General features: G+C 35.4%; 1 protein-coding gene across 1 annotated transcript in view; it reads left to right on the forward strand.

The window, feature by feature from the left end:
* LOC142976816 (transmembrane protease serine 9-like) overlaps nucleotides 1-11,132 on the forward strand; it is a 33,600-nt gene extending 22,468 nt beyond the window's left edge. Inside the window, exons 10-15 of the mRNA XM_076120384.1 lie at nucleotides 730-844; nucleotides 4,420-4,582; nucleotides 8,258-8,463; nucleotides 8,985-9,190; nucleotides 9,656-9,716; nucleotides 10,522-11,132. Coding sequence (XP_075976499.1) covers nucleotides 730-844; nucleotides 4,420-4,582; nucleotides 8,258-8,463; nucleotides 8,985-9,190; nucleotides 9,656-9,716; nucleotides 10,522-10,643 — 873 coding nt within the window. The 3' untranslated portion in view covers nucleotides 10,644-11,132. The remainder of the gene's footprint in view (nucleotides 1-729; nucleotides 845-4,419; nucleotides 4,583-8,257; nucleotides 8,464-8,984; nucleotides 9,191-9,655; nucleotides 9,717-10,521) is intronic.
* The last annotated feature ends 3,010 nt before the right edge of the window (nucleotides 11,133-14,142 follow it).

Consider the following 14,142-nt stretch of genomic DNA (forward strand, 5'->3'; position numbering starts at 1 on the left):
ACTTTACATAGTTTACCTACGTTTGAATATATAAAAACGCCATGAAATTGCTTCTCTTATACTGGCTCTAAAATTAACTGTTTCGCGTTCTTCCTATCAATAAACAATGTCAATGTCTTGGTGACAAAGCTACAAATACGATTTACATTTAAAATAAATGTGAAATTGAGGCCGCGTGCTCTAACAAAAGAAGTAAACTGTATATGGGTGCCATGTTACATCAAATTTTCTTTAAACAAGTGTTAAAACGACTGCCACGAAATTAGTAATTTGGATAGATTAAACAATAGATTTATTTGCTACATAAAAGTAAAGCAGGTGGGCTAGGTAGTCCTACGTAACTTCCCGTTGTTCGGTCAGAAGACGAAGTATCCTAAACTGTCCAAAAGTAATTTAAGTAGAAGAAGACTATCAAAATTAAACTGTTTTTTTTTTCAATCAATAATAGTTATTATCCATGTTAACGAAACATGATTGATTAGTAGTAGTAGAAGATTAGGAGTAAACAGTAAACAGAGTCACATGGATCTAACGACGAGGTGCCTACAGAATCCTGATCCTGAGAATTCAATGATCAATCATCATAAATATCTTTCTTGAAAGGTGACAAGTCGCCTTCAAACCTATGGTGTGCAGAGCAAATGGTGATACTACCGACCATTAGTCTAAATTCCCGTATCTCGAAGCGAAAATAATATTTATTTATGTTCCTTGTTATGTTGTAACCAGGGTGATGAGGTGCGTGACACACGTGCGGTGCTCTCAAAGAACATCTTCGGAGGAGTATGGGGCAACCGGCCGCCGCTGATGGAAGCCAACCTGCCTCGGACCACATGTAGCTGCAGTTAGTAACGACTTGTATTTTCTATATTATTATTACAGATTTATCGTGTTTTTTGTGAAAAAGTATTATATCAAAATGTCAAAAATGTATTGGAAATGGATCTGTTTTAATATTGAAGTAAATAGATTGGAAACATGAGGAAGAAGAACTGATTCTCCAACTTTGAAGTGAATCAGTGGTTATACTGTCCGCATCTGGACTCTTGTTGTACTTCATACCTGCCAAAGCACGATGCACTCCGAAAGGAGTTATTGCCGGAATGTAGAATGTACTTCGTTTAGATGCACAAGCATGATTCTGACTTAAATATATATAAAATATGGTTTGTTTAGAAGGGCAAATGCGAAAGAGAATGCAAATGTGGAAACGACCACGAGACGTAACTCTTCCAATTTTAGTGCAATGTAATAATATATACTACCTGTAAGTATTTTTACTTTGCCAATTGATCAACTTAATTAGTCAAAAGAAACTAATTTCGTATCAATCCAAGGCAAGATCCATAATGCTGTGTAATGTGTTACTTTTGTCAAACTTTGCCAAATTTAACAAGACTTTTCACGTCGAAAGCTCGATAAAACGCGAAAAGCAAATTTTGTTCTTAATGCGTCATAACATAAGCTAAAACTAACAAAGCCTGCCTTTCTGCTTAGTAACTAATTAATTAAACGAGCTTTTTTATATTCCAAGTGACAAAGGTAACTTCTGAGAAAAACTCTGAGTCAAAAGTAAGAGTTTGTACATTAATGATGCAGTGCAGAGCTAATTACGTAAAATAACGAGGTAAATGTATATTAACTAATGCAAATGGACATGATTCAACGGGTGATTCTGATAAGTTCTTGAAATTTTGTTACATAGGCTCTTTCGTCAAAATATATAGAACTCGTTTAGTTTGATTAGTAGTACAGTAGAGTTGTTAATTACTTTCCTTGATTTTTTTAGGAAGTTTTGTTGTTTATTTAACGATTACTAAATTTGCAAGAAAAAAGGCGATGGAATGTGAGTCACAATACTAATATCGCCATAATGTTAACTAGGTATATTATAACAAATTTGTTAATGCTTGCAGTCTGTTCTCCATGTCTATCAATGTTAAAAAAACAGTAGTCATGGCACAGGGTGTTTCAATAAAACCGACCATCTTCTTGAACGGTACACCTCTGGAGGTCGTGGATAATTTCTGCTACCTAGGCTGTAATGTCTCAAACAATGTCTCTCTCGACGATGAAGTAAACATCCGTATAGGCAAAGCTTCCACGATGTTTGGAAAATTAAGTACGAGAGTGTGGAATAACAAACACCTCACAAACCGCACTAAAATGTTGGTCTATCAAACGTGCGTCCTGAGCATATTATTATACGGAGCCGAAACGTGGACATCGTACGCCAAACAAGAACGAAAGCTGAATAACTTCCACATGCGATGTCTGCGTAAAATATTGGGTATTACGTGGGAAGACAAAATTACAAATGGCGAAGTACTAGCTACTGCCAAACTGCCCAGTATCATGGCAACTCTAAAGCAAAGGCGCCTACGTTGGCTGGGACATGTGCACCGGATGGACGTTTCTCGCTTACCCAAAAAAATATCTCTCGGGGAAATTGCTGATGCTAAAAGACCTGTCGGCCGTCCGGTATTGCGTTTCAAGGATAGCACCAAGCGTGACATGACATCATTTGCAATTGATCGCTCGACCTGGGAGAGCCAGGCTGAGGATCGTGAAAGATGGAAAAAGGCTCTAGCTGATGGCGTCTCTACTCATGACAACACCTGGCTCAACCACTTAGCACATAAACGAGAGCAGCGACATTTACGCGCTTCAAATCCCCCATCGACCCCAGGCTCTTTCATCTGCCAAAACTGCGGTCGCGGCTGTCACTCCCGCATAGGTCTTTTAAGCCACGAACGAAGATGTTACTTTGTAACAAATATTCCTCTATCTGACGCCACCTGAATCATCTGCAATAGATGGACACAGGCCAATGATATTATAACAGTTGTTGTGAATTCGGTTCCTACATTACGGGTTACGGGTTACGGGTTAATCTTGAAATACACCTCTTTATTTCAAGCATTCCAATATTTGATTAACATAATGTTTCAAATGTTCCATGACACGTGATAAAATGAGTAAAATTTGTAGGTCTCTACTCAATTTTTACACTACAAAACAGAAGCATGTGTCTCTAAAAGCATTTGATCAGGAAAATACTATCCGAAAATCTAACATTATGCTAGATCATGGTCGTAAATCGTGCTCTATAATTTGTATATACTAATTGATAGACTGGTTGATAGATTGATGGATGAATCTTTAGTAATTGATGGTTTCTAATCCGTACTTTTTTCTATATGTTTTGGTCAATCTTTCAATGTGTTGTCAGTCAATACTTAGTTAAAGATCTACTTTCCCTTACTTAAGTTCTGTAATTATGTTTTAATGAAGATAATTTGACTCCTCTGGGGTCACTTGGTCACTTAGTATGTCTAGGTCATGAGTAAAATTAAGTTTATGATCCCTAATAACATGGAATTAAAATGTTTTGATACGTATCGTAGTATGTTAAAATGTTTTTTGTTGATTGAAAGGTAGACATGATAGTTTTCCTCGTAGCAGTAGCAAACGGTAACCGATTACGGGTCCGCTTTGTTTTATCTTTGTTTCTCTTCCAAAGATATACTTGGTTTTCCTAAACGTGTAGGGGAATGTAAATCAGGTTATAGTGAAGTCGTAATCCTCATTTAGTCCTGCACAAGGTTGACATGTATTGCAAAAGAAAACAGAAACGAACCGCAAAACTATTTAAAGATCTATCGCCAAATTGCAAATTGAAATGCACTTTTATAAGGTAAAATAAAGCGATCATTCGTAAATTATTTCATCCAATCAGAGTAATGACGTTGGGATTATAATCCCGATACAAGTTTCCAGATCTTATAGAGGTATCCAGTTTGTAAATAACTTTTCTCATGACTCCGGTCTAGTCACTTTCGTTATCGGAATCACTAACCATTTTCCTCATTACTTTAGTTAAAACCGCTTAACTTACCATTAGCCACTGAAATGTAGCCATTAAAAGATGAACCATGGAAACTCGCGCGAAATAAAAAAAAGGATATTTTATTTGAAAATTCTAAAGACTTATGTTTCTCTTACTTTATAAGCGACAAAGTCATGTAGGATTGGGTAGGACATAGTCCACCCCTTAAAGCGCAAAGCCAAAGAAAACCTAAGGGATAAATGTCCTGCGACACGTATTGCCAGAGATGTCAGGTGATGTAGTACATTTGCTGGACTTCGCTCGACGTGCTACAATTAGATTATCGCTTCAGACGTAAATGCGCAATATTGCTACATATCAAGCGAAATCATCTGGCTTCGCTTGTTTTGTCACCACATGAACAGGGAAATCTGTTCCCTAGCTTAACCCTGGCTTGTCAGCATCCATTTGTTACTTTTTTTTTGTGAATTTAATGGTTCATCTTCGTTAGTCAGTTAATCATTTAGCAGTTAGCAAGTTATTCATTTCTAAGTAATAAGTCGTTTAACACATTAACGCTATCGTTTCAGAATGCGGTGAAAGGAACGAGGTGTCTCGTATCGTGGGGGGTGAGGAGGCAAGCGTCAACGAGTTCCCCTGGATGGCTCGGCTGACGTACTTCAAGAGGTTCTACTGCGGCGGCATGCTGATCAACGATAGATATGTCCTGACGGCTGCACATTGTGTTAAAGGGTGAGGATACTTTCCCTCTTAAATATAGTATATTTTATTGCTCAATTGAGGATTTTGCTTAAGGGTATTAGCATTTCAATCGCATAAAAAGTACCTATTTAGCCAATATTTCAGAGATTTAGTTACGCGGCGTAACTTACGCCTCCACGCCTTGGCTTTTGCTTTAATTTCTGATAGGAAACCTTAAAAATATTGTAATAAGGATCTTAACTGGGAATTAACCATATTGAGCTCCATGTACTTGAGTTTTAAAATGTTTGATGTACTCATATCTTCGAATTTTTCTTCATTAACCCAAAAATTATTTAATCCGTTAATTACGCATGCTAGCATTTGTTGACATATTCCCTTGGTTTTCTAAATCTCAGGGTGATAAAATGCTTTAAACGAAGTCTCCAACATCTGATGCCCATATTTTATAAATCAATAACTCTTTTTGGACCATATGAATGCTATAAATATCATGTTTATCTACTCGAAAAATGTCAACCTTCATCTAATGAACTGAGTTCGTTGCGCTTTGATATTTTCAAAAACTGTTGATTTGTTATGACTACATGCTAATGGATATTGTGCCCGTTTGTGAAAATGTTTTACCCGTTTTGCGAAATTCTATAATAACCGACCTAATTAGGTATTGGGATAAGAAGGAAATTAATAACATTTTTTTAATGAAATGAGAGGGACCTTTATATTGCATACTATTACGAACGTAATCTGCTATGTTTCAAATTGTTCGTTAGTTTTGTTTAGAATATTCTTCTAAAACGCGGAAAATATTGAATGAACAAGAAACTCTATATCACATCATGCATTAATTATAAGTTTCTGATATTGAGCCTACCTTCCTTGTAGTTTTAAATACCTTTTTCTAATCACAGGCTCTATTAACTTAAATACATACTAACGTTAAAACGGGTACCACTTAGTTACGAATAGACTTTTGGTTAAAACGTTTAGGAAAGTCTATGATCATGATAGTTAATGGTCCGAGAAACCTCAAGACTCTGCGGTCGGGTTAGGAAACTGACAGGTGGCCTGCAGGCCTATAGGTGCCGTCTATTTCTTTGCTAGACCTTACAATTATCGTTGCTTCCGTAAGGAAAATAAACTATTTCTTCTTCTTCACTTCAAATATGTACTTAAGGATATATGTACCTATATATTTATCAAAAACAGATAACTAGATTAGAGGAATAATTATGTTGTGTTATTGTTACCACATAAAGATCCTGTCTTTCATTTCTATGAGTCTTCTAAAAAGGCAGTTACCTAACGATTGAAGTACGTCGGTGGATAAAGCCAATGCAGATGTAAGAAAATTTGGAAAGTTATCGTTGAGAAACTATTGAAGTTGCACGATTTGAATTCTTCATGAGAATTTAAATTACTGGGCATGTTTGAAATCTGGTGGATTTGGAAAATATCCAAAGATTTTCAAGACATTTGGAAGAGGTTGCACTCATACCTTAGTAGTTGAAAATATTAACTTTCTTATTGTTAGTTTGGTTGATGCATTTAGTTCGTTACAACTTTACCATTTTGTAACTTTGTATCATTTCTCATTTATCTATCAAGTTTATTCCTACAGATAGATCCAGTTTTCTAATTACGTCGATATTTTCGAAAATCAGTAAAAGTAATGCGTAGATACATAGCGGATACTGTACAAAAACTACCGAACAAAAAAGTATTTTGGTAAAAGTAATGCGATTTCTCGTCGATCTTTAAAAAGATCTAAACGTTTTTGCGAGCCTTACTATTTGACTTGGTATTTTTTATATTGACATGTTTAGCTAGTACAGAAGCGCACATGTATTTGTAGAAGATCTACGTGTGTTTGAACAAAGCACTTGACAGGATGTTGACACGAACAGCCTTACACATGCTTACACCTCAAACACAGTTCCTAAGGAGATCCAAACAGATCGAATTATCGCGAACTTATCCATCATTAAGGCTAATAGAAGCGACTTTATGACGTGAACGTTTTGTTTCACATTAACAATAGATATTGTCAGAGGCTATTGACACATACATGTAGGTTAATGACAAATTAATGATGATGAATTATTGGGAAATCATTGCTCAATAACATACCTACCGGTGTCATATTTTTCTCTTTCGTTCTGTTTGTATAAAGCTATAAAATTTGCGATATATTTGCGTGCTAATACTGTATCTGGAGATCTGATTGCTCTTTATAGCTTTTATGACTAATATCAATCGACTGTTTCAAAGTGCAGGTGACATCGTTAATCATCGTATACGGGTCCGATAACCTAAGAATTGGCAAACAAGTCCGAAATAAATTCGTGCCACGAAATTGTGAATTCCAATCAGTATTGATAAGTACGTTCACCTTGAAACCGGCCCAGAAGCAGGCTCCGAACTTAAAGTTCATTATCCTCGATAAATGACCATTTTAAGCACTTAGGTCGACAGCTTAATCTTTGCAGGTATAAAGCGCATTCTCGGATGAACGCTAATGCGCAGTATCGGAGAGTTCAAAAGACATCTACATGCATAATTATGTCTCAGTTCACAATGGTATATTGTTAGATGACAGTAGCTAGGGGACAAATGTACGCAAGTGAAAGCGTAAATGAGGGACATTAATAGTATTCATGACCGTGGCCCGCCAAAACACTGAGTGTCACTTTCGCTCAATGTCGACACAAACTTGACTTCGTTATAGGCGTTGAACAATTGACGAGGAAACGATACAATCGGTTATACAATAGGTACCTGCCGAGAGAATTCACTTTACGTCACGGTAATGGCTTTATTCCAAATTATTTGAATGTAATGATCTTTCACTGTATTCGAAAGTTGAGTTCCTTGTTTTATAAAGACGTGATTTGGTCTTATACATGTTCCTGACATTGAAATCTTATATAGAGCATTATGTATGATCAAAAATCAAACAAAAATAAATCCCTTTTCGATACTGCGCAGTAAGGAAACATTTTAAAGTTGTTTGTGCACCCATCATAAAGATTTGCCGGTGTGATCCTTCGAAATTGGGATCGAATGCGTCATTCTTGTTTTTAGACTGATGTTGAAACTATCAATTTTAACAGAATTTATGTTCTTGTTTTTGTATAATGCCGGTGGTAAAATCTAGATTAAAATTTAATGTCCGTGAAAAAGGCAGAAAATATTTTTATTTTGGCCATTCTCGGCTAATTTTTATAATAAAATATTTTAACAAGTTAATGATGTTTTCGTTAGATATGTATCTTTTTGACGAATTTGGTGTCTGAATTTTAATTATTAAAATTAATCTCTTTTTGGGACGTTCTGAATATTTTCAATTGGCATACATTTTATACGACTTACTATAGACTATACGTACATTATATTCGTAGTGGAAAAGCTCAAGGCAGTAGTTTCTAGCTACGAAAAATTAGTAAACCTTATGTTTAGAAACACTTCTATTACACGTATTCTTTTAGGTTACAAAGAAAACGTTTTTTTTGTTGGCGTCCAAGTCCGTGGAAAATTTATTAAGTAGATCCCCATATGGCTAACATTTGGCACGGGATTATTAGGTTCTATACCCAAAAATAAGTTATCTGTTTGTACCTAAAACTTACCACGATAGTTATACTCCCATCTCGTATGAAACGGTTATGCCCCTGGTCTAATACTTACACTTTTTATTATTTTCAGCTTCATGTGGTTCATGATAAAGGTAACATTCGGGGAGCACAACCGCTGCAACTCGACCACCAGGCCAGAGACGAGGTTCGTCCTCCGCGCCATCGCGAACAAGTTCACTCTGTCCAACTTCGACAACGATATAGCCCTGCTGAGGCTTAACGATAGAGTACCTATTTCGGAGACCATCAAGCCTATCTGTTTGCCAGATAATGATAGTGAGTATAGAAACAATAAGTCTAATGAAAAAGTCCCCTAAAAGATCTAAATAACCTTAGCAGTAGCTGTACCTATTTATAAAGTAATTTTTAGTGTGCAACATTTCATGATAACTGATGATTATTCCGGTCCTATAGACCCGGTACCCGGTAAGGTACCCTGGCCTTCTCATGAATGAGGCTGGGAGGCTTATGAAAAATAACTGACTGGTACACTAATTAAGGTTTGCGAATAAACACAAATTTTAATGATATGAGTACAATGTTATTCGTGCAAGAAAGACAGGACCTGAGAGACTCATTGTCTTTTTAAAAATCAGTCCCGTAGAATTCCTTCATGTTTTAAATTGAAAGAAAATTGTTATTGACTTAATACGGAATGTGAAATGATCTCTCATAGCATTATGTCGCTGAACCACAGACCACTTCACCAATTCCTTATTTTAGAACCCAAATGAGATTCAACTAAAGAGACTTATTATTTCCTTCTATAAATAACCGTTTTTCAAAATGTTTCACAGAAAACCTCTACGTGGGTGTCAAAGCTGTAGCCTCGGGTTGGGGAACATTGACAGAAGAAGGCAAAGTCTCCTGTACTCTTCAAGAAGTCGAGGTGCCGGTGATCAGCAACCAAGAATGTCGCAACACCAAGTATACTGCTTCCATGATTACAGATAACATGCTGTGTGCTGGGTACCCTAAGACTGGTCAGAAGGATTCTTGCCAGGTAAACGAAGATGTACTTAGTTATGTTATTGTGCAATAATGTTTCTTTAATTCATGATTATATAAATTCTGTCCTTTAGAAATAATGAAATTGATAATGCACGATGGTGTTCAAAGATCGTGATTATCCTGAATTCAGATTGTTTTGATTTCCGAAACAATAATTTATTAACATAATTATTTTGAGTGTTCAACTATCCTGCGCAAAATAATAAAATAGTTTCGATTCCCAGTTGTGGATAGGGGCTGTGGACCAGAAATTAAAAGTAGGGAAGTGACGAACAGCAAAAGATATTTTTTATTATCCGTTACAAAAAATAGTGCAATGTTGTTTTCAGATGACAATGAAATAATCCTGTTTGGTTTATAAGATATACTCGTTGTTGACTTTTGATTGCCTAGTTTCGTGCTTACGCCTAGGAGTTTGAACAGCTTTATGGTAATCATATCTTATCATTGTTTTCAGGGAGACAGCGGCGGTCCACTTATCACCGAGAGAAAGTACGACAAACGTTACGAGCTGATCGGTAATGAATACAGATATATTCAAAATATTCTAATTTATGCTCAATTCTGTCTTGCTGTACTCTAGCCTGTCTGTTTTCTAACAATGTTGCTGTGAGTTGTAACAACCAGCAATTTGGTTGATAGCATTTCTTCAAGCCTGGGAAATTATTTCAGATTATTCTGTATTGGGTTGTTGACTACCAGTAAAAACAGCTATCCTTAAAGAAATGTCAAAAATACATTTTAGTATACAAAACTACATAGTGACGTCATATTTTCATTTTTTTTTAAATAAATGAGTGCCTGATATAATGTTTAACTCTGTAAACATTTTAATTTCGAATCAATTGGAAAAAATAAAACAACGTATGAACGTTTTGTATGAACCTTATACGAGTACACATTGAATATTTTTTTATCTGATTTAATCATATTATATGAGTAATCAGTAAAAGCAGAATGAGAATATTTTTATGTTTGTTGGTGATAATAAACTTGACAGTAGCTCAAAGTTCTAAGTCACGATCAATTTTACTTTGCCTGACTTACTCTTCCTCTTCTGAATAATGTACTTCATTTGGAGCCTATAATAATAGACGTAAGATATTCTTGAGAAAGCGATAGCCATAAAACTTAACAGCAAGTTGTCAATACATGAACGCCTTCCCATTTTCCTCCATCACCTTTACACGCGATTACCTTATTACTTAGTCGCCGTACATACACTAAGTATTAGAAAATCACTAAATTACGTCGTACAAATTCATCTTGCATTCATTTGTAAATAAATTTAAATACACTTTCTAACTGATGTACAATTCGCAGGTGTCGTGTCATGGGGCAACGGTTGCGCAAGAGTCGGCTACCCAGGCGTTTACACGAGAGTCACCAACTACCTGGACTGGATACGTGAAAACACCCAAGATGGATGCTATTGCACTGATTAGAGCAATTGCACTTCAGAATAAACTAATATGCATTTATTCTCTGCGATTTTAGGATAGTAAGACAAACGGCATCTATGCCGTCCAGCAAACATCACTGTTGTGAACTAGTGTCCATAGATGGCGTTGATTTTTGATCTAATTTAGTGTATTTTAGAAAGTAGTGTAATTTTAAGTAATTGATGACCAAATATTTGGAAGGAAATTACAGAGTATTTATTGTTTTGACTCATATTTATTGAAAAAAATATTCGTAAGAAAATATTTATGTTAATTTATTTTATCGGAATTGAAAAGTAAATATAGGTACAAAAATATGAATTATACGTATAATTAGTTTTAGAATCGGTTTAAAACTTGTTCGGACAAGTGTTTAAGTCATGGGATTATGTCATACGCCTTTTGCCATAAACGTACAGGTTAAATATAGTTCATAGAATATTTTATATTTTGTACGAATTATAAACCAATAAAGTACCTCAGATGTAACTCGCAATATGTTTTCTTTGTGCACCTTTTCACAAGTCTTGTAACCGAAGAAAAAATGATGATAGCCGAGTGGTACAAGACATCTCACAGTCGCCGGTTCGAACCCGAGCAACACACCTAAGACTTTACGAAGTTAAGTAAAATATTGAAACGGAAAACTTGTATACCTTAAAAAAGTTTAACACATTTTTATGGCCAGCGTGCTGGACTAACAAGGCCCATTCCCGAAGGTCAGATATGATTCAAAAACACATTTATGAACTAGGTTTTATATTATTTCCAATTCCTATTTAATAACACTTAATACTGACAGATACAAAAAACTGATATCGTCACTTCAGAAGGTAGGACTAAAAAGCTGGCAAAAAATTCTCAGCCACTCTTTTTTAATAGTACATTTTTTTATACATACGCAAGTATATTAGATAAAGAATACAAAACCCTTCATGTTTCGAATACTTTGTCAAACGAACATAACTGCAATGCATCCAAATCGGTAATGCATTATGCTTCAGACGTCATAGAAAATTGTAAATTATATAACTTTCCACTACGTAATGCATTTAAATATTATAATAATTAGTAACAGCAACATAATATTTTAATTAATGCAGTAATACTTCCACTACTACTGTAGTAATTAAAATACATGACGTTACTGTGTTATGTAATATTAGGTTGCAGTAGTTTAATATACATAACAAAAGAGTATATATGTTACTGTAAAAGCCCGAACTGTGGTAAATCCTAAGATTTTCCGGTAAAACCTAAGATTTACCAACTCTCAATGGTAAAAGTCCGAACAAGCCAGAGTTTAAAAACTATGTTACGATATATAAAAAAAATCTCCTTCATAACTATGTTTATAACTATTTCACGGTATAATTATATACTGTGACATAGTTATAAAGAAGGAGTTTTGGGCATAGCGACATGGGTAGGTTAGGTGAGAAGGCTAAGGTGGGAGCGAGCGAAGCGAAGCTCCCACCTTAGCCTTCGTGGTTATTTTTTTTTAACCACCCAGAAGGAGGAGCCCCGCGAAGCGGGGCTCCGGCGACCTCTCGATATCATCAAGTGAATATAGGTAAAAGTTCGAAGTAAAAGAATTATTCGGACTTTTACCATTGCGAGTTGGTAAATCTTAGGTTATACCGGAAAATCTTAGGATTTACCACCGTTCGGGCTTTTACAGTAACATATACATCATACGAGTATTTCTAGCGTTTTTTTGTCTGATTTTCCATCCATTTCTTAACCCCAAGTTTCCGCTATTGGGTACGCAGGTCCTTATATGTCCGCAGAAAGAAAGGGAGAGCTTCATTTATGACTCTAGTTATACAGGTGCGGGTTAGGTGTCGCATCGCAACAAAACTGTTAGAAAATTATTATTTAATAATCCTGAATTTAATTATAAACTGAATACTCAACAGTGTGTCTGCTGCACTTTGGCATTTATTGCTTTGCTTAAAGTTTATTTTTTGCAGCGTGAATGCCTTAAACATAGATTCCAACCATCGAAAAGTTTTGGTCTGGCGCCACCAATCAAACAATGTCAAGATATTTCTTTCTGCAAATATTAATGACCAAAGTTTATTTAGTATATACAAGCACTCATTTACATCAGTAGAGTCTTTAGTAAATAGATGAAGTAGGTGACATACTTGCGTTTTTTCTTCAAAAATACATAAAACACTTTTAACTTTCACTAAACATTTTGCGAAGTGTCTCTTTGACAGTTTGCTACTGCGACGAGCTAAGGAGTTTTCTAAGTAAATTTGTGTTCCACTGATTAAATGGAGGAACGGACCACTTTAAAAACAATAGTCAAATATAATAGTAAACCTGACTTTACCATGTTTCAAGATATGAATGGCAGGTAAGGATGACAATACAATCAGAAGTTCGAGAATATATGGCTACGGATTAATACAACCAAGAGAAAAGTCGAAGGCATTCAGCTAGTTACTTATACTGATGAGGATTCTATTGTGAGTATAATGGAGTAGATAATATTTAGAGTTCTCCCCGAGTCTACTTAGGAGGATTTAAAAACTGGATGTCTATGTCAGAATACTTTCCTTTGATGAAACTTAGGATAACAGTCGTTAAGCCACGTCAAAGGCCTTCGGGCGGCTTGAATAACTTTGACACTAGGTTGACCACTAACCATACAAGAAGAAGAAGAAGTAAAAGTGGTTGCCTCCGGTCAAGATTTCTTAAGAAAATATAAAAGCAAAGATAACTTAACATACTTAAGTAAGCAGGTGGGAATATTTTACAACTGGTCAATAAAACGTGCGAATAATTATAATGGTTTAAATAATTATTTCAAGTAAGGATCGTTTCGACACGCATATAAGATCTAATCGGATTCCATCGGTGTTAATTAGGTTTTTCTCGGAAACACCGTTATTTTTTTTAACGTGACGTGCGTTTGAGTTTGCCAGTTCATTTTTATTATTCATGTCACGATTTTGTTGGCTATTCGGAAAACTTTTACTTTTTTGATATTTTCATTCCTAACATGATCTTTATTATGATACCGTAGAATAACGCTAAGCTGTATGCTGGATACAACAATATATTAGAATTAGCTTCTGCCCACGACTTCGTCCGCCTGAAAAGATTTTCAGGCAAAAAGTTCTAAAGTTAAAGTTTCTAATGTGCTATTCCAGGTTATAAGCTATCGGTGTACCAAATTTAATTGAAGTTTGTGCAGTACTTTTTTCGTGAAAGAGTAACAAACACACATGCAGACATCATTCGCATTTATAATATTAGTAGGATAGGATATATGAACGTAATTAAAAGATAGATCAGAATGTATGAGAGTACCGTTAGAAACCTAGATAGTGCTTTATCTATGAGCCTAGAACAAACAACCGTTTTGTAGCTCGTAATAGATGAGTGGTAAAGGAATTTTAAAATAATATAAAGCTTGTGTAATATTTACACCCGCCGAAACTAAGAGGGATGTTATTTCTTAAGTAACGTGAAATTACTAATTTCCAGA

The sequence above is a fragment of the Anticarsia gemmatalis genome, chromosome 11 (assembly GCF_050436995.1).
Source record: "Anticarsia gemmatalis isolate Benzon Research Colony breed Stoneville strain chromosome 11, ilAntGemm2 primary, whole genome shotgun sequence".
NCBI classification, from domain to species: Eukaryota; Metazoa; Arthropoda; class Insecta; order Lepidoptera; family Erebidae; genus Anticarsia; species Anticarsia gemmatalis.